Source organism: Aythya ferina, assembly GCF_964211825.1.
Source record: "Aythya ferina genome assembly, chromosome: 1".
Taxonomy (NCBI): domain Eukaryota; kingdom Metazoa; phylum Chordata; class Aves; order Anseriformes; family Anatidae; genus Aythya; species Aythya ferina.
In genome coordinates this window covers 30,141,608-30,164,203 of record NC_140296.1, presented here as the reverse complement: position 1 = coordinate 30,164,203, position 22,596 = coordinate 30,141,608, and the positions used below count along the sequence as shown (strand labels likewise).

General features: G+C 42.6%; 1 protein-coding gene across 1 annotated transcript in view; it reads right to left on the bottom strand.

Moving 5' to 3' along the window:
• ZC3H13 (zinc finger CCCH-type containing 13) overlaps nt 1–18,083 on the bottom strand; it is a gene marked incomplete at its 5' end in the record, with an annotated part of 68,489 nt that extends 50,406 nt beyond the window's left edge. The window contains 10 exons of the mRNA XM_084515506.1: nt 536–738; nt 4,121–4,211; nt 5,176–5,292; nt 7,153–7,257; nt 7,808–7,909; nt 8,479–8,587; nt 8,678–8,802; nt 13,793–13,868; nt 17,244–17,343; nt 17,981–18,083. Coding sequence (XP_084371632.1) covers nt 536–738; nt 4,121–4,211; nt 5,176–5,292; nt 7,153–7,257; nt 7,808–7,909; nt 8,479–8,587; nt 8,678–8,802; nt 13,793–13,868; nt 17,244–17,343; nt 17,981–18,083 — 1,131 coding nt within the window. The remainder of the gene's footprint in view (nt 1–535; nt 739–4,120; nt 4,212–5,175; nt 5,293–7,152; nt 7,258–7,807; nt 7,910–8,478; nt 8,588–8,677; nt 8,803–13,792; nt 13,869–17,243; nt 17,344–17,980) is intronic.
• Between the last annotated feature and the right edge of the window lie 4,513 nt (nt 18,084–22,596).

Genomic DNA, 22,596 nt, shown 5'->3' with positions numbered 1-22,596 from the left:
AAAATTCTGCCTAAGCAGGGTATGGTATCCATCCTACCATTAGAACCATTTTAAGATAAGTATCCCTCACAAAATACCTTTAATAAAAATAACGAGTATCCACCAGAACACCTCATTGCTTTGGTATGTAGAGGGTATTTTTCAGAGTTACACAACCGAGTACTTCCATATAACATAGTCATGTAAGATTATGTGCATGCAAACCACACGACTTCATTATGAATTTACCCAAATGTCCTTTCCAGTTGTCCAAAGAACTGACACTCCACTTTTTTACCAACAGCTTCAAAGTATCAGGGATTGATGATGTGCTATCAATCTGGGATAAATATTTTATTTTTTCCAGTCTCCAAAAGTAGCTGGCTGGTTTGCACACTGCTAGACCAGCCCAGACCTCTGTCAGTTCTTAAGAGGAGAAATTTCACTTCCAATTTCTTGATCTTCAGAATATTGTGACTCCCTTATTACAAGCATAACCAAGCAGGGTAAGAAGTTCTGAAATAAATGTGAAACTTAAGGAAGCAGGAAGACTTACCAGCTCATCATGGTCTTTGCTTTTCTTCGTGGTGTAAGAATATGGGAACAATACCAACTGGGAGTAAGAGTGCATTGTTATGTATGCTTTAATGATGTCTTTGTGATCTCTGATAAAGCGAGCCACTGCTTTAACCTCAGGTTCAGACTCTGGATAGGGTCCACAGTATATCTCATAGCAATCATTGGGAGATGCTCCTTTACCTGTAACAAAAGGGCACACAGTGTTACTCCTTGAGTTCTTCCCTTTACTCCTTAAGTTCTTCCCTTCTGCACTCTTGTTCATCTAATGAAAGAATAGAGTATGATGCCGATATGCAAGAAACAGCGGACTCTGCCATGCTGTGGAAAGAACTCTAATTCTTGCAAAGACCAGTGCAAACCTACTCAGATTTCTCTCCTACTATACTCCTGTGGGAAAACAAAACAAAAAAAAACATAACAAACAAGCAACAACAACAACAACAACAACAACAACAAAAGGTAAATATTAAGGAAAAAAATGATTCAAAGACTGGATAAAAAGTCTTGGAGGAGAAGATGAAAGTGCTCCCATTTCTACAAATTAATCAAGAACAAGCTTGTGAGATCCCTTCTTGAAATCTAGAAGTACTACAGGGAAGAGATTCCTAATTCTAAGGGCATGTTTGATCTCGGCCAACTATTGATTGCAAGTTGAAAGAACACAAATAAATTGAAAGTAGTGTATCAGATTTTTAAGAATGAGGAAAAGTATACATTGGAACAAACTACCAAGAAGACATCTAGGGTTCACCATTTTGGGTATCTTGACAAGAAGATCAAATTAGTTTCTGGAAGCAACCAGGATATTTATTGTTAAATGTTAACTCCTTGTGTTTTAATACATTTTGAAAAAATTTCCCTTTGCTACAATCTGATTTTTAAATAAATATCTTATCCTCAAGTCTTTATCCTTAAATCTTATGCAGGAATAAAGCTCATTCAGTACTTTAAAATGCAAAAGTCTTTCACTGGGCACAGGGACGCTTTAACAAATGTCCATCTTCCAGAAATCAATAATGCCAATGCATCTGCAGAGTAAAATCAACACTAGTGATTATCATATGATACAGGCACAAAGCTGTGTCAGGGGAGGGTCAGGCTGGGTGTTAGGAAAAGGTTCTTTACCCAGAGGGTGACTGGGCATTGGGACAGGCTCCCCAGGGCAGTGGTCACAGCACTGAACCTACTGAAGTTCAAAAATACACCTCAATACAAGTGTATTTGGGTAAAATGTAATTGTGATAGACAAAAGGGAAATGGCATCTGTGTGAAATCATGCAAAAATGACCAAATCATTACGTTAAGTTTTACACTATTCTGTTTTGTGCAGACATGAGTAACTGCCTAAGGAAGAAAGCAATGAAGGATTTGTTTGCTGGCAATATTGGATGATTGTTCTGTCTACTTTCCTAAATTCTTAGTTGTGCTGAGAACAGCCAACTGAGAAAATAGTACGGAAAACACAGAGAAATACTTAAGTCCAAGTCCCAGTCAATTTTAGTTCCACAGAGGAAATTCCAGGTTAGATCATTGCTCTTAATGGAGTAAATCTGAGCTTCATTAGTATAAAAGAAAACCATATTGTATCAGCTCATTAAGTAGTGCTTTTTGCTCTTCCTAAAAATAGTGAGAGGTGTTTTCCTGTTCCTAAGGTTGTTTCTGAACAGACAATGGAGGAAGTACAGTTCTAATTAAATGCATAGATATAAAACCTGGAATTTTGCCATGATGCTAAGTATATTTGAATGCAAGTCTGAAGCTAATGAAAGTCTGAGCATTTTGCATAATGACAACAGCTCTTCTCTGTTTAAAAATTTGTGAGTAAAGACTAAATTACAGGTACCTGTGAATTTGTGGTCATTTCCCATGAACTCAGTTGTGTTACGGTATTCAACTAATACAGCTAAAAATAGTTAAAACATTACTATAAAATGATAAAACTCCAGTTTAGCTCTTCTAAGGATCCTGCTGAACTCCTGACACTTTGCACAGCCACAGCAATAATGGAGATCCAACAGTTATCGTGTTCTGGATAAAATCTATTCAACCACTGCTATCAATTGCCACACAAAGGTATATCTGTTCCTCAATAAACAGTATTTTTATGCTAATTAGGAAAAACATGACTGTTTTTCAGCATGCTACTGAGTGTGCCACTAAAAGGAATAGAAACTTAGGGAGATCCTTACAGTCTTTAAGGCTTTCTACTTAGATAATCCTTACAGTTACCTAAGACCTTGTAAGCATGTGGCTTTGGTGCTTAGATTCATCTGTGCAGATATTTCTCTCCAATGTACCTGCAAGGTGCTGTGGCTTCTCTCCTCTGTGTTTTCATCCATGTCTAAGAGACAATCGTAGTATGTCTGAAAATAGTATGACTATTTCCCTTGTTACTGAGGTAAAACACTCAGGGTTGTCCTGTAAAAATATGTACAGATTGCCCAAAGACTCCTTTAGTGAAGAAGCACATTTTAAGCTGTGTTTTTCTCCTCTTTTTAAAGTAGAATCACTTCTCTGCTTCAGAAGTTGTTGACCACCAAAGGTGTTTGCCAAGTTAAACAGACTATATAACCTTTCCCTGAAACTCATATGTGTATCACATAGGTTATTTTTGCTGTTATTTCCCCATACTTTCTTCAGAACTCTCTTCTTGGCATATTTATAGTGAATATCACTTTTAAACATATGCATTTGGTCTGAAACTTCACGTTTTTGTGCCTGAAAAAATGCATGTTTTTCTCCATGGTAAAGAAACATCTTAATTCCCAGTTTAGCAGCGGACTTACAAACCTGTTAGTTTAAAGGATATGCCCCGAATGCCAGTTTGGGATACCTGACTTCACTGTTAAAAGTGCCTTTTCCTCTCGTAGAATAGAAACCCTGCATAGAAAGGGATTGAATGCTATTCCCCTCTTGAGTTTAAAGATCAGAGCAATTGCCATGTTTAAGGCGCTTTCATCAGGTCTCTCCAAACGTGTCTCATTACTTTGCTGAAAGTCATGCAGGACATTAGTGCCACTGCTGAGTGAGGCCAGACCTGATCTATGGGGTTTTCGGAGAGCTGTTCTGCAGAATATTAAAAACCTATCAAGTACTAAAGTGCCCATGGGTAAGTAAAGGTGATATAGCCTTGGCAACAAATGCTGAGAGCCAAGAAATTTTGGTCATTTAAGCATTGCTGAAGGATGACTGAGGTGACCCAGTTCATACAGTGCCCTGGGTACTCCACTGGGTGGTGCGGTAGGCTTTGGGTGACTTGGCGAGGGCCACCTCGTCCCTCTGTCCTCCTTCTCCCTCAGGCATGTTGTAGTGTGATGCAAGGGACAGGGTCCAGGGTCCTGGTCCCCCTCTCTCTTGTCATCATGCTGGGAAGAGGTTAGTCCCTGGTTTAACGTCTTGGGAGTCCTGGGTCCCAAAAATAGGTATCTCAAGTTGGGGAAGTGTTGACAGCTTTGTAAATGTGCTTAGGTGCGTTTGTCTTTGTATGAAAATGTTTTCAAAGCTAATAATTTTACAGGCTGAAACTGAGACGGGGTACAAGGCAAAGGAAACGGTGTCATACCACACCACTGTGCGTCAAAATTCCTGTTCATGTCAGTACCGATGCACCTGTTGTTACCGTGCTGTGAGCGGCTCTTTCTCCACAGCCGATTCTGTGAAAGGAGACATGTAAAGCATGTTCAGGGAAAAAAGCTGAGAAAAATGATGGCAGCATCTCACCTGTTAGTTAAATGCGACTTCCCACTTGTATCTCTACAGGTTACATGCCAGTGAAGGGGTAAAAGACCACGGAATCTTATAAAACCACAGTCTGATTGCCAGTGAGGCTGGATGATAAATGGAAGTGTTGGAGAGGATGAAAAGTGCTCTGATTTCAACGGATTTGGACCAAGGAAGGAGAGGAGAAGTCACACTGTTTAGCCAGGTGTGTGAGTTTACAAATCCAAATCTAATCCTTCTTTAGACATCATTAGCAGCATGTGTAAAGTTGGAAATTTGATGTATGTGTGTAGCTATCCAAATATAAGCTAAACTGGACTGAAGATCTGAAATGGAAGAACTTATTTTTTAACCTTTTAACATTTTAAGTGTAGGGCCTAAACATGAAAAAAGCGACAAACCAACAAACAAAAAACACTCAGCGACTCAGAGTTCCTAACTGATAAATAAAATCCTGGACTAAAGATACCTGTTGTACCTCCCTTTATCTGAAACAAAATGTGCTCAGAGAACTGGGCTATCGTGCAGGAGGGAGGAGTGGATTGTTGGCTGTGGTCTATTTGATGCAGTGTGCTATTCAGTTTGTGCTGGCTTTGCAACCTTGCAAAGGCATTCCCGGACAGCTGGAAGCTTTGCCATCTCAGAATGAGATTTAGTTGTTTCTAAATGCGTTTCCAGCAGCTTGGAAGACACAAAGGTACCATGGGTCAAATACCAATTAGTTGCAGTCTCTGTTGTGGTTTAAATTGGGCAGAGATGCAGAAACTGTAAGCACAGATTAAGGGCTTGGGGCATGCGGTTCCAGGATGGAAATTATGCCCTGGACATGCACAACAATAATTTCCATAAACAGCATGTCAGTACGTTGCACAGTCTGTCAAAAAAATCTGTACGTACAGAGGGATGGCTCCACGTGTACTCGTAGCCATCCACATTTATCACAGGCATGACGTAGAAATCAAAATGCTCCAGCAGTGTCGTCATGGTCTGATCTCTCTCATGCATACCAATTGCCTGTAAAACACAGGAAAAACTTATTAAAGGCATTTGTAACAGAGGTTTTCTTACCTTCCTATGACGGCAACTGAAGGCCCATGTAAAATAATCACGCAATTATCGCACTGGTCTACCTCCTGATGGAGGCGTATCACATCACAGAAACTGCTAAATAGCCAACGAGCGATTTAGTCAGAGTGGTGGGGAGAGGAGAAGAACCAAACTGATACAGTCAGTGAGATACGCTGCAGTCTTTGAGCTTTAGCAGGTGGCCATGAGATAGAGTTGAAGCTTATTTGTCTGAAGGCTTAAGCTTTTGCTGCTTGTACAAATGGTAGGAACTCTTCTCCCACCCAAAATACCAGCAAGGGAGCATCAAATAAAGCAAGCACAAAAATAACAAATCACATTTCGAGTGGCTGCTGTACATAACATTATTTCTGCTGGTTTCATTATAAGTTCAGTGCATGTGTATGCAAGGAGCCAGCAAGAGCTACATTGCTAATTTGGCCTCACCGCCTATTCTGAAGTCTTTAGTGATACCTAACCTGGTTGTTGGTCTACCACACAGGGATAAATTTTAACCTGGATAAGTGGTTTTGTTCTATTGGAGTAGATTAAGTCCTTAATCATATCTTTTTTCCTTTTTTTTTTTTTTTTTTTTTTTTTTCCTCTTTGTACCTTTTTTAAAGCACTTTCTTTCATTTTCAATCCTTCTCAGTTTTCCTCAGGCAATGTGCTTTGACTTAAATGAGAAATGTCAATCTTCCTACAATCTAACAACAAAACTAAATGATAAAGAGTGGAAACATTATAAAGAATGCCTTGTATTTTTAAGAGAGATCTACTGAATTTAGTGTGTGCGCAGACCTGTATTAATATCCATTTTTAAAATGTTACTTCACAAACTCATATAGAAATAAAATCTGGATTTAAAGCATGTAAATTAGATCAAGGGGATGGAGAAGCTAAATGTTCAGCTTGTTACTTCTGAAAAAATGCTGCAGGGACTTGTCACCGGCAAACTGACAGCGTAGCTGGTAATTATTTGGAGCAGCGTGAAAAGGGCAAATGCATTTCTCTCCAAGGGAACCTTGAAGGCTGGGATTATCAATGGGTCATAAGGTACATTCGCTGTGTCTGTCCCAAACTCCTGCAATCTCCTTTAAAATGTTATAGTCATTGAGGCATTACAGTTGTGGCTGAGGACAGAAATAAATGTATTTCTTCTTTTTATTATCGTCATCATCATCAGGATTTAGTGATATCCTGGACAAACCATAACTTATGTTTTAAGAACACCTCTATGCTGATGCTCTGGCTACAGTGCTGGCGATTTTGAAGTCTCAGTCTCATCTAGTTTATTTTTATTGTGAACTTGGCTTTTGTGAAAGGTGTCCTTTGATCTACTCCAGGCAGTGCCAGTTGGAGTAGTATGGATATGAGCCACCATGCACTACATGACACAGAGCCAGCATTGCTCCTTGGATCCATGAGGCAATATAGACAAAGCTCTGGCAGATTACCTAATACTTGCTTTTCATAGCATGTCTTCTCCATCCCTCACCATTCCATATCTTTAAAAGTCTCTCTTGAGTCTCCACTTTGAAATACGTACTTGAGAATATATCTGAACTCTTTTACATTTAAGCCATGTATCTTTCTCTCTCTCTCACACAGACTTACCTCCATCTACTGACATGCACACACACACTCACTGCTCCATGTACATCTTGGGGAAAATCCTGAGCTGGCGTTGTGGAAGTAGATGGATTAAGACATTACAGAGCTTAGAATGCAATTGGGAAGAGAAGGTAAATGGCAGCAAGATAGTTTGCTTTGCTTTGAAAACAGTAGCCAAGTATGATATCTACTCACATGGCCTATGAACCACAGGCAGAAGGCAGGAGAAATCCATTCTCTAGCATGGATACCACAGTCAATCCATATTGCACTTTTGGGATTTCCCTGCCCTTTAGAAAGCTGACAAAACAAAACAAAATGTTAAAATCACTATTTTAAAGAATATCACATAACGGTGAAAGTGAGCAGGGTAAGTAAGATGGAAAAAGAAGCCCCTGTGATGTAGGGAGTGTTTAGACTGACTGTGGGCCGGGTTGCTGCTCTCATTTATGTTCACATATGGTCAGAGGGCCATATTCATATCCATACTGCTAACATAACAACCAAGACTGCACTAGGCCTTGATTCCAAGACATCAGATCACCAGCTCCGCAGGGCAACAGACCAGCAGAGGAAGGTTATCTCCCATGCCAGTATTTCATGCCTTTGGATGATGGCCTAGATGTGGTGACTTTTTTGTGATGCAACAAGGAACCTAACATGGTCAAATGCCTTTGTCAAACGTAATGGCACCATATCAGAAGAACTTAGGAAACTTCTAAAAAAGACAAACGTTTACACATTGTTGAAATATGCATTTAAGTATAGATTTAAGAAAGTGTTTTGGTCAAAACCCGTCACTTGCTCACATTAGTACCTGGAAAGATTTCTCAGTAAGTCAAAGCCATACCTTCAAAACATAAAGTGGTCGTTTTTCATATGATGATCCAATATGTATTTTCTCAAGTAGGTCAGAATGGACTCGCGCTACGTCTTCTATCCAATAATATATCTGCAAAGATGAAGTAGAGCAGTTTGCGAAAGGACCTTCTCCCTATTGTTTTCCCTTGTTCCTAAAAGTAGTCTGGACCTGACATCATTCTTTTTCCCAAATTCCCACCTCTTCATCTGACTGGAAAAAAAACACACCACCACCACCACTGACAAAACCCTAGCAATTCAGAACACTGGCCAATTTCCAGGCTGACTTCTCCTGAGCCAAGTGATGAGACATAGTCACAACACCGTCTAGGTATAGCCTTGAAACTCCTCTTTAGTTTTATTTAGTTAAAATATTATTCACTTCATGTTTGAAATATTTATGTGGTGCTTTACTGCTGCATTTCAGTTCTGAGCAGGCTGCTTTTGAATGCTGGTTTGCGGTAATGTGTGTATAATAGGTTTTGTCTGGTGCTTCATTCCTTCTCTATAAAGGCATTACACTAATTACAGCTCTCAGTGGTTGAACAATACAATGATAATTATTTACCTGGTGATGGTTTCTTTTCCCTGTCTCTATTCTCAACCATGAGGTCTTTCACCCCTTACACAAATCTACAGAGTATTACAACAACACCTTACTTCTTTCAGAGAGTGGTAGGTTTGATAGTACGATGAAGAGCTGCGTGGGTTCATTGTGTCATTGATAGTCTGCTTCTCGATAAGTCCTTGAACATCTCCCATCAAAATTCTGAAAAACAAAGAAAGGGCACAAACTCCTGACAGACAGTGTTGCCAATCAAGTTTACTGAAATATTCATGACAAGAAATAAATACGTACCTGTGCTGGATTCTCATTTTTTTTAAATTAGCTTTTGTGCTGTTTATGCTGGATGCAGCGACATAGAAATGGACTTCCATGTTCTTCTTGATGTATTCAACCACAACAGGTTGCAAGAGGATGACCTGCAAAATTTCCAGGAACATTTAATCTTTCCCCCCCCCCCCCTTTTTTTTTTTCTTTTTTACCAAGGAAAGAAAAATATATATATATTCTTATTAACATTTTGTAAGCACTTTGAAAATTATCAAAGCATACATTTTCAATTTAAGAGATCACTCATAAGAAGCAGTTTAATGTGTGTTGTGTTATAACATTCTGCTACTGCTGGAAATGAAATGTGTGTATTTAAGGAATGTTTATAATGACTTCTGCACATAAATCCATAAATCAAGAACAAAGACAGGAACATAACCTTTATTGAGATAGTATTTCTAGTATAATAGATATGTTTAGCCAGTTATTATGTTACATGTTTTCAAGTCTGCTGAGAGTTATTTTCCCTGAGGGTATTTGGAGAATTAATGAAGATCAGACCAGTCTTTGTAGCTATTGTGTTCACTGATTACTTTGATCAGGGAGGAAATAAATGCCAGAAGGGGTTTGACTATAAGTCAAGATGAAGCAGCAATACAGAGATTAGAAATGGGAAGAAAATAAGAAAATGAGATTCTTCTTGGCAAAATTAAATCTTGTACAATAATAAAATCAGAAGCCAACATATTCAATAGCAGAGTGAAATTTTAGAAGCAGTAATAGCAAAAGACCTAGGAGTGACAGCAAGCAGAAAATTAGGCATGAATTTACAATGTGGAAAAGGTCAACATAATTCTTGGATGCATTTTTAAAGAGATGCAGCATGGAGTCACTAGACACCGGACTTATTTTACTCCTTTCTGGTGCAATTGCACCAAGAATATTATGTTTCACTTAGGGCACCAAGACACTTAGGGCACCAAGATGTGTTTCCAGACACACATCAGCTATCAACTGTTTACCTCACTCATTTCTCAGGGAGAACACATTTGAAAAAACATACAGAAAAGGCTTCCATGCTTTCAATCAAGACTTTGGAACAGTAAATGGCAAAAGATTTGGGCCCCATGTGCTATACAAATGACTGAGCTAGTCTCGATGTAGCAATCTCAGGCATTACTGGCAGGGTGGTGCCATCATGTATCTCAGCATTGCTTGGAAAAAGCATCCAAGAAGCAAAACAGATGCTTAGCTCACCAGCACCGATTTCCTTGGGGCCTTGGCTAGCCTGATGTCTTTGCTCACATACAACAGTTCAGATTTAGTTTCTTGTTGATGTAGGCATTCTTTGAATTGGGAATAATTAAAACTAAGGAACTCTAGGTTGGGGGTAAATGGGAAACTTTCATAATGCATGTGGTTATTAGTCTCTTTACCCATCATCAGCAAGGGTCAATACTGCCCCAGGGACAGCTACAAAAGACTGTTATAAGCATTCCTGCATCTTGGTCTTCTGCTGAATGCTACGTGCAACACGTGTGATGTACAGATAGTGTTTCCTTTGTTTTAGATGTTTGGTTTCCAACTTTTGCAGGAGTAACACCTATAATTAGCCTGATGATTTGTTGTGTAAGATGCCAATATTCAGTTGTGTTTTTTTTTTTTTTGGCTAGATTTTAACCATGAATATTTGCTAGGAGGTGCCATTTGTGTCTTTCGTATTCCTGTTCCTTTTCTCTCTATCTTTCTCCCTCTCTTCGTGGCTTCTTGGGGCTCCTGTGCGCAAGCAAATGAAGAATAACAGAGGTGAGGAGAAGATGGAGGAAAGGAGATCTATTTTAGTACAGCAAAGGAGATGAATATGTGAGTTGACCTGTGGAGGTGGAAAAGAGTAGAGAAAGGTATCCAGGTTTATGTGAACTGGAAGGAAGAATAAGAAACTAGGAGGGCCAGCAGGAGACAGGTAAGAATTTGGGTGGACATAACATTAACAGGAGCTAAGAAAGACAGAGAAAGACTTGGCATAGGCACCGTTACAATCTCCAGTCATCTGAGACACATCCTCAGTCATCCTGTAAATATGTTGGCTGAGGGAATGGTTGCACCTCTTGATGCAGAGTGTTGGCTTGAAATAGTGAGGGTGCGATTGGGGAAATGCTTTTGAAGAGGAAGAGATGCCTCATTTTAATTAAATGCTCTCTTCTTAAATGACACAGTAAAATAATAATAATAAAAAGTATTGCATAACAGATTTTTTTTCCATCTAAATGCTGCTTTAATAAAAATACCACTTTATATTGAAAATCCAGCCCTGATCTTTAAAGCTGTGCAAGTCATCTAGGTCAAGACTGCATTGGCTTGAAGCACTAAGTTTCCCTAGCAAATATGTGTTCTACTTACTGTGCTCTACCAGTTTCGTGGTGTCTTCTACACAAAATCAATTGCAGAAATCTGAGCTCTGATATAATAATGTTATGAAGTAGAGCTCTCATCATGTAAATTAGGGGGCAGCAGAGTGATAAATGCCAAGTATTTGTTGAGTTGCTTCAGTAGGACAGAAGAATGAAAGTGGGATAAATCTTTCTACTAGTGGGGAAAAAAGTAGTGCACTCATTTATTTATTTATTTATTGTGGTGTAGTGGGTTTACGTGGCAAGGTTTTGGTAGCAGGGAGCCATAGGGGTGGTTTCTGTGAGAAAGATCTAGAAGCTGCCCCATGTTTGGGAAGGGCCCCATTGTTTTCCAGATCCGAGCCAATAAGCGATGTTGTATTGCGCCTCTGTGAGAGCATATTTAAGACAGGGAAAAAACGCTGCGCCACACAGCAGCCGGGAGAGTCAAGGGAGTGGGAGAACAGCCTTGCACCAAGGTCAGTGTAGAAGGAGGGGGAGAGGTGCTCCAGGCGCCGGAGCAGAAGTCCCCTGCGGCCTGTGGTGAGGACCATGGTGAAGCAGGATGTCCCCCTGCAGCCCATGGAGTACCACGGTGGAGCAGGGTTCCACGCTGCAGCCCGTGGAGGAGACCACGGTGGAGCAGGTGGCCCTGCACCGACGGAGGCTGCCGCCTGTGGAAGACCCCTGCCGGAGCAGATTCAGGGCCGGACCTGTAGCCCGTGGAGAGGAGACCACGCAGGAGCAGGTGATCTGGCAGGAGCTGCTGCCCGTAGGGGAGCCAGGTTGGAGCAGTTTTCTCCTGAGGGATGGACCCCGTGGTACGGACCCATATCTGGAGCAGTTCTGGAAGAGCTGCTGCCTGTGGGAAGCCCACGCCGGATCAGTTCATCAAGGACTGCATCCCGTGGGTGGGACCCCACAGCACAGGGGACGAGAGTGACCGAGAAGGAGCGGCAGAGAAGAAGTGCTGTAGACTGACCATAACCCCCATTCCCCGTTCCCCTGCGCCGCTCGGGGGGAGGAGGTGGAAAAGGGTGGATGGGGGGAAGGTGCTTTTGTTTTTTTTTTCCTTTGTTTTCTCACTTCTCTCGCTTGTTAGTTGTAGACAATAAATCTTACTATCTCCTTATGCCGAGTCTGTTTTGCCCGTTACAATAATTATTGCGTGATTTTCTCGTCCTTATCTCAATCCTTGAGCCCTTTTCACATATTTTCTCCCCATTCCTCTTTGAGGAGGGGGAGTGAGAGAGCGGCTGTGGTGGAGCTCGGCTGCCCACTCGAGCGGAACCACGACAGTCTTTTTTGGCGCCCAACGTGGGGCTCGAGGAATTTGAGATAAGGATGATAGTTAGTAGAAGTAACGGGCAAAAATATGTGCAGGATGATTGTTAGGAATGTACAAGTTGTGAAGAATTTAAGAAAGCAGTAACTGTGAGATGTTAGTGTGGTGAAGGGACGAGGGGTGGTGTGTGTGTAAAATGTCCACCTTGTCGGTGCTGTGATGATGTTATGTTTATTTTGGTGTGGTGAATTCTTTTTCTTTTTGATGTAAGTGAAGTTTGTGAAGGTTGTTGTGATAATTGTAAAGTGATGGTATGTTGTGAGTAGTCTTAAATATGCTTTTAACAGAGGCGAGGGGTGGAATGTAGTGGGTTTACGTGGCAAGGTTTTGGTAGCAGGGAGCCATAGGGGTGGTTTCTGTGAGAAAGATCTAGAAGCTGCCCCATGTTTGGGAAGGGCCCCATTGTTTTCCAGATCCGAGCCAATAAGCGATGTTGTATTGCGCCTCTGTGAGAGCATATTTAAGACAGGGAAAAAACGCTGCGCCACACAGCAGCCGGGAGAGTCAAGGGAGTGGGAGAACAGCCTTGCACCAAGGTCAGTGTAGAAGGAGGGGGAGAGGTGCTCCAGGCGCCGGAGCAGAAGTCCCCTGCGGCCTGTGGTGAGGACCATGGTGAAGCAGGATGTCCCCCTGCAGCCCATGGAGTACCACGGTGGAGCAGGGTTCCACGCTGCAGCCCGTGGAGGAGACCACGGTGGAGCAGGTGGCCCTGCACCGACGGAGGCTGCCGCCTGTGGAAGACCCCTGCCGGAGCAGATTCAGGGCCGGACCTGTAGCCCGTGGAGAGGAGACCACGCAGGAGCAGGTGATCTGGCAGGAGCTGCTGCCCGTAGGGGAGCCAGGTTGGAGCAGTTTTCTCCTGAGGGATGGACCCCGTGGTACGGACCCATATCTGGAGCAGTTCTGGAAGAGCTGCTGCCTGTGGGAAGCCCACGCCGGATCAGTTCATCAAGGACTGCATCCCGTGGGTGGGACCCCACAGCACAGGGGACGAGAATGACCGAGAAGGAGCGGCAGAGAAGAAGTGCTGTAGACTGACCATAACCCCCATTCCCCGTTCCCCTGCGCCGCTCGGGGGGAGGAGGTGGAAAAGGGTGGATGGGGGGAAGGTGCTTTTGTTTTTTTTTTCCTTTGTTTTCTCACTTCTCTCGCTTGTTAGTTGTAGACAATAAATCTTACTATCTCCTTATGCCGAGTCTGTTTTGCCCGTTACAATAATTATTGCGTGATTTTCTCGTCCTTATCTCAATCCTTGAGCCCTTTTCACATATTTTCTCCCCATTCCTCTTTGAGGAGGGGGAGTGAGAGAGCGGCTGTGGTGGAGCTCGGCTGCCCACTCGAGCGGAACCACGACATGTGGAAGAATTTGGCCTAGAGATGAGAGAGCCACAGGGAACCAGTTACCTCGGTGGTGTTCAGTAAGTTCTGAAGGGCTTCAACCTGTTCGTCAGTTTGTGGGCAAGCCCACAAAACCTCATCCCTGAAAAACAAGGGTATTCAGGTGAAGCACAGGTACTTGAAACTGGAGCCTAACTAGAGAAGCAGCCGTGACCTTCCTCTTCTTCCCTGTCTTGGCCATCCAGAACTCAAAGAAGATTCAACAGTGAAGATGCTGAGCTCAATTCCAACCCCTTCTGCTGCCAATCAACCAAATATATGCAAGAGCTGGGTGGCTGGTGCAGGGCTTTGGTAGCTAGCATCTACTGCTGTACTCCAAGATTGCTCCTGGGAGCTGGCACCAGCACCACAGCTCTCAGTCCCAGCTGATCCAGAGTGCAGCAGGATGGCTTTAAAACCAGCCCAGACCAAGAAGATAGCTCTGCTGTTCTCCTGATATCAACCACTCTTCAGCAGAGACATGAGCCTTACCCCTGGTTTCAAGTGCTCTATACCACTGTCTTCCCAGTAATTTATATTCCTTATTTGCCCAGTAATTTATATTCCTTGAAAACCCAACAGTCCAGACTCACTGTAGAGAGAGATGGCCCTTCCCATCTACTCCATGCCTGACTCCACCATCGGTGACAGAAGAGAAATTCATGCACAGATTGGCAAGAATTAGAGAAGAACCATCCCTGAGCGTGTTCAAGGAAAGGCTGGACCTGGCACTTAGGGACATGGTTTAGTGGGTGATGGTGGTAGGGGGATGGTTGGACCAGATGATCTTGGAGGTCTCTTCCAACCTTAATGATTCTAGGATTTAGAGTTTTCCACCCCTGTGCCAGTGCAGACCAGTTGTGATAGAAGCACATAATTTGCAAATGAGAGGGGAGAAGTACTTATGTCTCTGAAGAGGTCTTTATCATCTGAATGCTGCCTTAAGAAAAATACCGCTTTACATGGTAAATCCACCCCTGATCTTCAGTGCCCTGCAAGCCATGTAGTTCAACGCTGCATAGAATAGATATTTAAAGAAATTCATGCATAGAATGCAGAGGGAGGAGACTCAGAGGAATGTCAAGCCCTTATTTCCATTTTCTGGGTTGGGGTGGCTCTCATCCCGTCAGTCATTTGGCATACAGTGGTGGCAGTGCATAAAAGAGGCACTAACTCCCCACCAGCCCTATCTGAAGAGATGTTTCTGAAAAGAAAACAGGCAGGGCTCTCAAAACAAGCATTTTCAAGCTGTGTAATGTGATTGCCACAAGTCATTGTTGTGACTGATTTCAAGTGGAGACGCGACAGTGTCTGGCAACCAGGTGATTCATCTTTTCTACTTTTAGCCAAGCTCCACGCAATCACTGCTGCTTCTCATGCAGAACCAACAGCATGCCAGCCTTATTTTTGCCTCTGCCATCATTTGATGGAGCATCAGAAAGCAATCAGGGCCAGGCAGGGCTGGCACTTGGCCTTCTTTTTTAGACAAGTGCATGCCAGAGCTTGTGTTGAGGGCTATTTTAAAAATGAATTTGCCCTCTTATATCTGGGAGAGACTTTTCACAGGGGAGATCAGAAAATGGCTGTTGCATGTGGTTTCGTCCTACAATTGCCATGGCCTGACATGGCAGAGGGTGCTGTAACGAGGAGGTTGGTGTGTACCTCTGTCCCACTGTTTGTTGCATAAATAGTTCAGGTGAGTGTGGTTCGTGGCAGACAGCTGGAGGCTAGCAGCAAATACTCATAGCTCTCATTCATAGGATATGAATACACCAACCAAGTTAATCCCAGTTCAGCCCCTGCCCTAATAGTGTTTAACATGGGGGTATTAGCAGCTGGAATTGGGGTCAGTGGACTTCTTGATTCCTCCATTTCAGTTTGACATTATACCCTCTAAATATATGATACCCTTTGTTATACTATTATACTCTCAATAAATTATATCCTCTTAATAAAGAAACGAGCACTGTGAGGATTCAGCAGAACCTGAGGTAATTTAGATCTGTGTGCTAAATCAGAATTGATTGCATCCTAAATATACACATTTCTCTCCACTGGCTGTATAGGAAGATGAGGATGACTTGGTCATACACAGCATTATGAAGAAAGCCCATATAGTCAGATGAATCCCTGCCAGGATTCAGAGGGCCTGGCCACCATCTCACAAACAGATATAAATCAGTGCCAGTTCTGTTCAGGCATCACTGTGCCTTCCCCCTCCTCTCCGTTGCATTTCTCAGTCACCACAAATGCTGTCAGCATTGCTTATCACAGCAGCCCTTGAAACAAGGGCTCAGCATGGATGTGTCTCCATGAACTCACAGCCTGGCTTCATTCAAACCTTGCATGCTCTTCTGGAGTACTGTCTCCAGAAGAGAAGCCTCCCTACTTTGTCTCCAGCTGGAAGCCTTCCTCTGGCTCTCAGCAGGTAGGATCACACGTGCTACTTGTTCTGCCTCATGCTTTCCAGTTGGAAATGCCATATTCTTCTGTAAGGGTCAGATATTCAGTGTTTTATTTAAATTTTAAATAAATGGACCTCCAAGCAGCACAGAACAATATTGCTGAATTCACCTACAAGCTTATTTAACTGTCGCCCTACTTCGAACCCCACAACCTTGTAGCAATCCACAACAAAATATGATTGCAATGTGAAACAGAGATGAACGATCCTGTTTTTAAGGCATAAACTCAAGAAGCATTGACCTGTCGCAGTCCTGCTACTGACTAGGGGTGCAGAGTAACAGAGGGCCCTGAGACCCAATTCACTGTTACTTGTGTAGGAATTTGGGTTCTGGGAGCAGGCTGTGTTTAATCACGGTTCCTCTAGCTTGTTCAGCTTGCTTAATATCCCCACATGAGGGGCTTATCTTTTTAGTTCTACCTATTAAGACATTGAAGGTTTTAAAGCCAGCTGCCCATATAGAAAATAAAAGCACTTTGGCTGTCTTCCTCTCTGACATATGTTCTCATGTTTTAACAAAGCATTTGGTTGCAGGGTATTTCTGAAGTTTATCGATAGGTAACAATAAAGCTGCTTCTGAAACACTGTACAAATACAAAATGGTTATTCAAAAATGATTTATGATTGGAGAAACAATCATAAAAGCTGCTTTAGAAAGAAAAACAGATTGTTAGCACTTTCTGAAATGGTTTCTCTTTCTACCTCAAGAAGTAATTCATTTAAGGTCTTGTTTTAAGGCAGACGAAGCAAATTATTTTTTCCCATTAAGTTTCAGAATGCCCTTTATTGGCATTCGAAAGCACTGAATGAACAGAATTGATTTGCACTTAGACTGAAAAGAATAGTTTTAATATGATTAAAAACATAGGATTTATGGATGCAAAGAAGACTTAGAATAATTTCATTTCCTCCACCATCTATATATTAAATTGAACCACAGACCCAATTACAAGAGCAATAAATAAATGTCAGCCTTTGCCAAATGTTTTCCTACGCAACTTGGAGTTACTTTACCTCAACATTTTCCCTGTCCCACTCACCACATGCCGAGAGCCCGGTAGCCACAGGAGGTATTTACCTTGGATGAGTGAAGACATGCTTCTCTTGAATCCAGCTGAAGAGGGTAAAAAGGAGCAAGTAAAACTTCATCTTCACGGCATCCACAATGAAACCCACTGCAATTGGAAAGCCCAGGGTTCAAGACCCACATTATTGATTTCAAAAATGTTATTTAAAGAGTGGTTAAAATTTAATGCTGCCTCTCACCTCAGCCCCAAGCTGGCGGTGGCTGAGTCAATATGACAGAAGTCTCTGGGCTGGTTCTGCTCATATTGAGGTCACCCAGCACAGAAAGGATAAGGTACATTTTGGACATTCTCATATTGACAAGTCACTTTGTCATTTGAGCCTTTGTTTTATTTCCTTGTGGCTATGAACCACAGACAGAAGAAAGAACACCAAGCACGATGGTTTTGTGACCCTGTCACATTTACAGAGGTCCAGCAGTGTGCTCTGCATTCAGTACTCCTACAGCACATCACAGCTGAGCATGAAGCTGGTTTCAGGAGTGGCAATGAGGTTGTGAAGTCCAAATGGAAGAATCCTAAGCAGAAAAGATCCTTTGGCTGGTATTTGCTAGAGAGAGAACAAGGAGCAAGTGAGATGGATGCCTTCTTGCTATGGAGAGTGGTTCCTCTGGTTCTAGATGGAGCACCTTGACTGGGCCTCCATCTCCCACTGTTGGTCTCTACCTCTTTGGTTAACACTTGATGCATCCAAGGATTTCAGATTGCTTATGTTGCTCCACATCCTCTTCTCTGTGACATTCTGACATCCAGTTTGTGCTTTCCACATGCCGCATTTTTCCAAGGAAAAGTACCACTGACTCTTCACCTCATTATTATTAATTTTTGCAAGCCTCAAGATTTGTCTCCCATGTTTCTGTGTGTGGTTGTGCAGACAGGACATGCCAAAAGCTGAATGAATTGGACACATCCATGCTGTCTGATTTAAAATGTTCTTCAGGTGAATGGTGCCCAGCAAGGTAGCATGGTTTTGTTCCAGAGGGTTTTATTTACAGGAGAGGACCAAGGAGTGAATCCACACACAGCCAGTGGGGACAACAGGGAGCCAAGACCTGGGACTGAATGGGGAAACTAGATTATTTGACACTGTAGCTTAAGGTTATAGCTATACAGCTGGATGAAAAAATGTCTAGGAGCAAGGTTAGGTAAGATGGACTAGGTTGCATCCACCGGCCACCTCTCAAACAGCTCTGTGTGGTCCAGATCAGAACCAGTGCTCCAGTTAGGCAGGCAACTGGGGCTTCAGAGCTCAAAATCAGTCCTGGCTCTCTTAGATAGGAGGGGAGATGTGTGCTAAAAAGTCAGATAGCTAAGTTTTAGATGGCTGAAGTCAGCAGAGGTGAATATCTCTGTGAAAATACACAAGGACCGAAAATCTCCAAACTGGAAATATTGGGTTAAGCACAAACTGGGCACCAAAGTGAAACTAAAAAAAAAAAAAAAGAAAAAAAAAAGACTCACAGCTAAACCGCTGGCACCTTACCTAGATTTTGCAGTTCCTCCTTTATCTTTTCTAGATGTTGTTCAAACAAACACGAAGTTCGGTAAGTCACACAGGCTGTTTCTGGCACGGGAAGTGGGCAGCGCTCTGCCACTGTGGTTGATTTTTAAACTGATGGCTCAGATGTGCTTCCTTCACATAGGGAAAAAGAAGGTGCCAGCAGAGGACAAAACGTAGGAGACAAAACTTGACTATCTGGTTGTGCTTGCATCTGGAAATGTCCGATGCACAGATACAAATTTAAAGAAAATTTGAATCTACAGAGATAGGTATAGCAGAGGAAATTGAAAGAAAAAAAAAAAAAAGGTGGAGTGGAGTTGCTGGTAACAAAGGAAAGAGAAGAATCATTTTCATCCATATCTTAAAATGTTATTTAAGCTGGAAAAGGAAATACTTTCCCATATCTTCCTGAGAAGAAAATTCTGGACAAATGGTAGACATCAGACATGATTGTATGTTGGTTGCTTCTCTTATGCAATGGATGTTGGAGGCACTAGCTGAAACCCTGAGAGAAGGACAAACCCAAGTCCTGTGATGGTTCGAGCACCACATAGGCTGAAATGCAGAGAACCTAAAGGTAAATGAGAGTTAAAAGAATAACAAATGGGCAATGTGACTGACAGAGATGGCAGAGGTGTATACCCACCACTTTTGCTTGGCTGAAAGCCTCTGAAGTGTTTTGGCTCAAGGTAGGACACAAAAAAAATGAGTTTCAAGCATGTGCTGGATGTTGCTTATTTGGATCATTTTGGTTTATTTTTCCTTCCTTTAGTATGTAAACAACACAGAAAATACCCTTCCCCGCTTGTGCAGCCTGCCTCAGCACCAAGGACATGTGCAAAGCCAGCGTCACTGATCATTGGCCTTGGGTCATTAAATGGCAGCTCCATACCCACCACAATCCCCTGCTCTGTGCCAGCAGCACCCCCCAAGAACAGCACCCATCCTGCTCAGCTCTGGGTGCCTAAAATGAGGCTCCTGGCCAACAGCAAGCACCTCCATGAAGCGGGCTGATTTTCGTAAGCACGGAGGCTGCCATCACAAGGACATCTACAGCGTGCGACGTGCATTTCACACACAAAGACAATTTCTGTGACAGTTCAATCTCTGAGTGAATTCCTTCCAGGATTTCCTCTCCTGATACAATCTATTTATACCATGGTGCTGAGGTTTGCTTTAATGAGAGACCACCTATATTGATTACCCCCAAAGACTTGTCAGCTGCTGACAGAACCTAAGTATAAAAAACTACCGACATAACAGAGAGAGATGGGGATGTATTTAAGCACCAGACTTAAACACCAACTTCCTTGCTTTTCCCCAGCTGTTAGGGGTTATAATTTGTCCTTTGACTTCTGTCGACATTCCCTCCATCTGCTCCTCTCATCCACGTAGGAGGTGAGAGTCAATGCAGGCTGCATTGCGCTGCTTTCATAGGCACTGCAGAGAAATGGGATTGTTTCAGGAGCAATTCATCCAACCTGCTGTGGACATCTCAATCAGAGGGTAATGAAATGCCTGATCCTGTTCTTTCATGGAGAGTGGAGCTGGAGTGACTTGCTTGGGGATAGGAAGGTGGATTTGTTCCTGTGAATCTTATTGATTCTGTCTCCCTCCCTCTGCTTGGACACTTTGGGTGCTCGTTATGGACAGGATCTATCTCCTGTGTTCCAGGCTACATAAATAAAGATATACTTGCTCTACCTACAACAGTAATTTTTTTTTCTTAACCTTCAAGAATTACTGAGAACCTGGAAAGTATTTCCCAGCTAGGCTGGGAAGAAAAAATGTGGTCGTGAAAAACACTGTGAAGGGCAATTATAAAAAGAATTGGGCTGGTCAAAACATTTCATTTTGATAATTTCACCTCTTTGATTTTGATTCAATTTCAAAGCTTTTAAATAGTTTTATTGGAAACTAATTCACATTTCTGGACATGTTTTTTTAAGACCTAGAGGAAAAAAGATTGGATGTAGACCTGGATTAACTATTGCTACTACACTGAGCAGACACTGCACTGAGCAAACCACAGGCCATGCAACCACAAGCCTTGCAGTAAAGGGGAGAGTTTGATCTGTACTGATTTCTGTTAACTTTTAGAGTAGCCCTGGGACATGCACAGCCTTTTATTTAAAAAGGGATGATCAGGCCCTAATTTTTAGAGCAGATAATTAACAAAATAGTCTCTTAGTTTCTTTGTTCAATACTACTGCTATGGGAATTAGGACTGGCAGTACATAAAGCCTCCTGGTGCCATTATTATATTGCTTTTTGAAGTATAATCACACTTTAAAGGCAATTCTAATGAGATATTTCCATTCCTTTGGCTGAACCTGCTGTCTCTCCCCTCCCTCTCTCACATGTGGTCATATCCACATCCTTTGGACGTTGCATTGGTGTTGCACCTCATACAGAGCAGGCACTGTTTTGTTTTTGTGGTGCTTTAAGATGTTAGTGCTAAAAAATGTGGCAGCAGAAGAGGCTGGGCACCCATGTTTTGAGATGGTCTCAGGCAGATATGACTAAGACATCTCCAATGACTCCTGTTAGCAGCAGCCTTGGCTTCCAGCAGCCAGGTGCCACAAGGTTCCCTCTGAGCTTAGCCAGGACCGAAGCATGGCTGCCTTCTTTGATCCCTGGACTTGCACAGTGCCCAGCAGCAAGGCTTTAAATAATGAGGCTCATCCTGCCTGGAGATTCTCAGGTCTGAGTTCTGTGTTTCAGCACGTGCTGGAGCCCATGCTAAGTCTGTCGCTAATAGCAAACCTGTTAACAAGCACACAGATGGGGCAGGAGGAGGGGAGGTCGGCTTTTATCAGCAGTCACATCCCTCAGATCATTTTCCCTGTTCAGGATCATCATATTCTGCTCTAGTTTTGATCCTCCCAACTCCTCTTGTTTTCAGTTAATCAGTAACGAGTCCCTCCGGGGATGGGTAAGCACCCCCATGGGTCCATGTGCTGAAGCAGAGCATGAAAGCCAAGTGAGTCCGTGCTCTTCTTCTTCTGGTTCTTTAAATCCAGGTTCAAGAGCAAAATTAATCTTCTGAAAAATATTTACAGGCTCTTGCCCTTTTTTAGGTGCATTATCACTATTGATGAGGCCAAAGGTAACTGGCTAGCATCCTTCTTACGTGAGGCAAAGGACGGCTAAAATCTAACTAAACTTTGATCCCTGATGCTTGCCATGCGGTGCAGCTGAGTGCCACTGCTCCTGAGCCACACGAGGATGCAATTAGTTGAACAGCTCTTTATTATGGATGCGGCAGAGCAGAATTAGAACTCAATTTACAAGTCTCCCTTTCAAAACCATTCAGCCGTTAAGGCCACATCATCTTTCAGTTTTCCGAGGCATATAATTGATAAATGATTTCTCCCTCCACACCTCAGCTCCTCATCTTTATTCATGAGCCAATTAATCTCCGTAGGACACTGTGATCATTTACATACATGGCCAATGTCACCAACCTCTGTCATTTCAGTCTGGAAACAATTTTACAGCCCGCGAAACCACCAGGATGGGAAATTGTGGGATATCTCTAAACTTCTATGCTTCTGGTATTTCTGCCTGATGTTACTCCCAAATATAAAAGTCAAACTCTATCTGTGTTAGAAAATGATGGGTTAACCTGGGAGAAAATGAATGTCTGAGCCCTGTGTGAGTGCTGCACAGGCAGCGCGTGTCTTCTAGATATGAGCAGAAACTGAAAACGTATGTTCACTTTGTGTGATCCTACACCTCAACCTACTTCATTCATTTTTATTCTTTCTTGGTTGTTTCT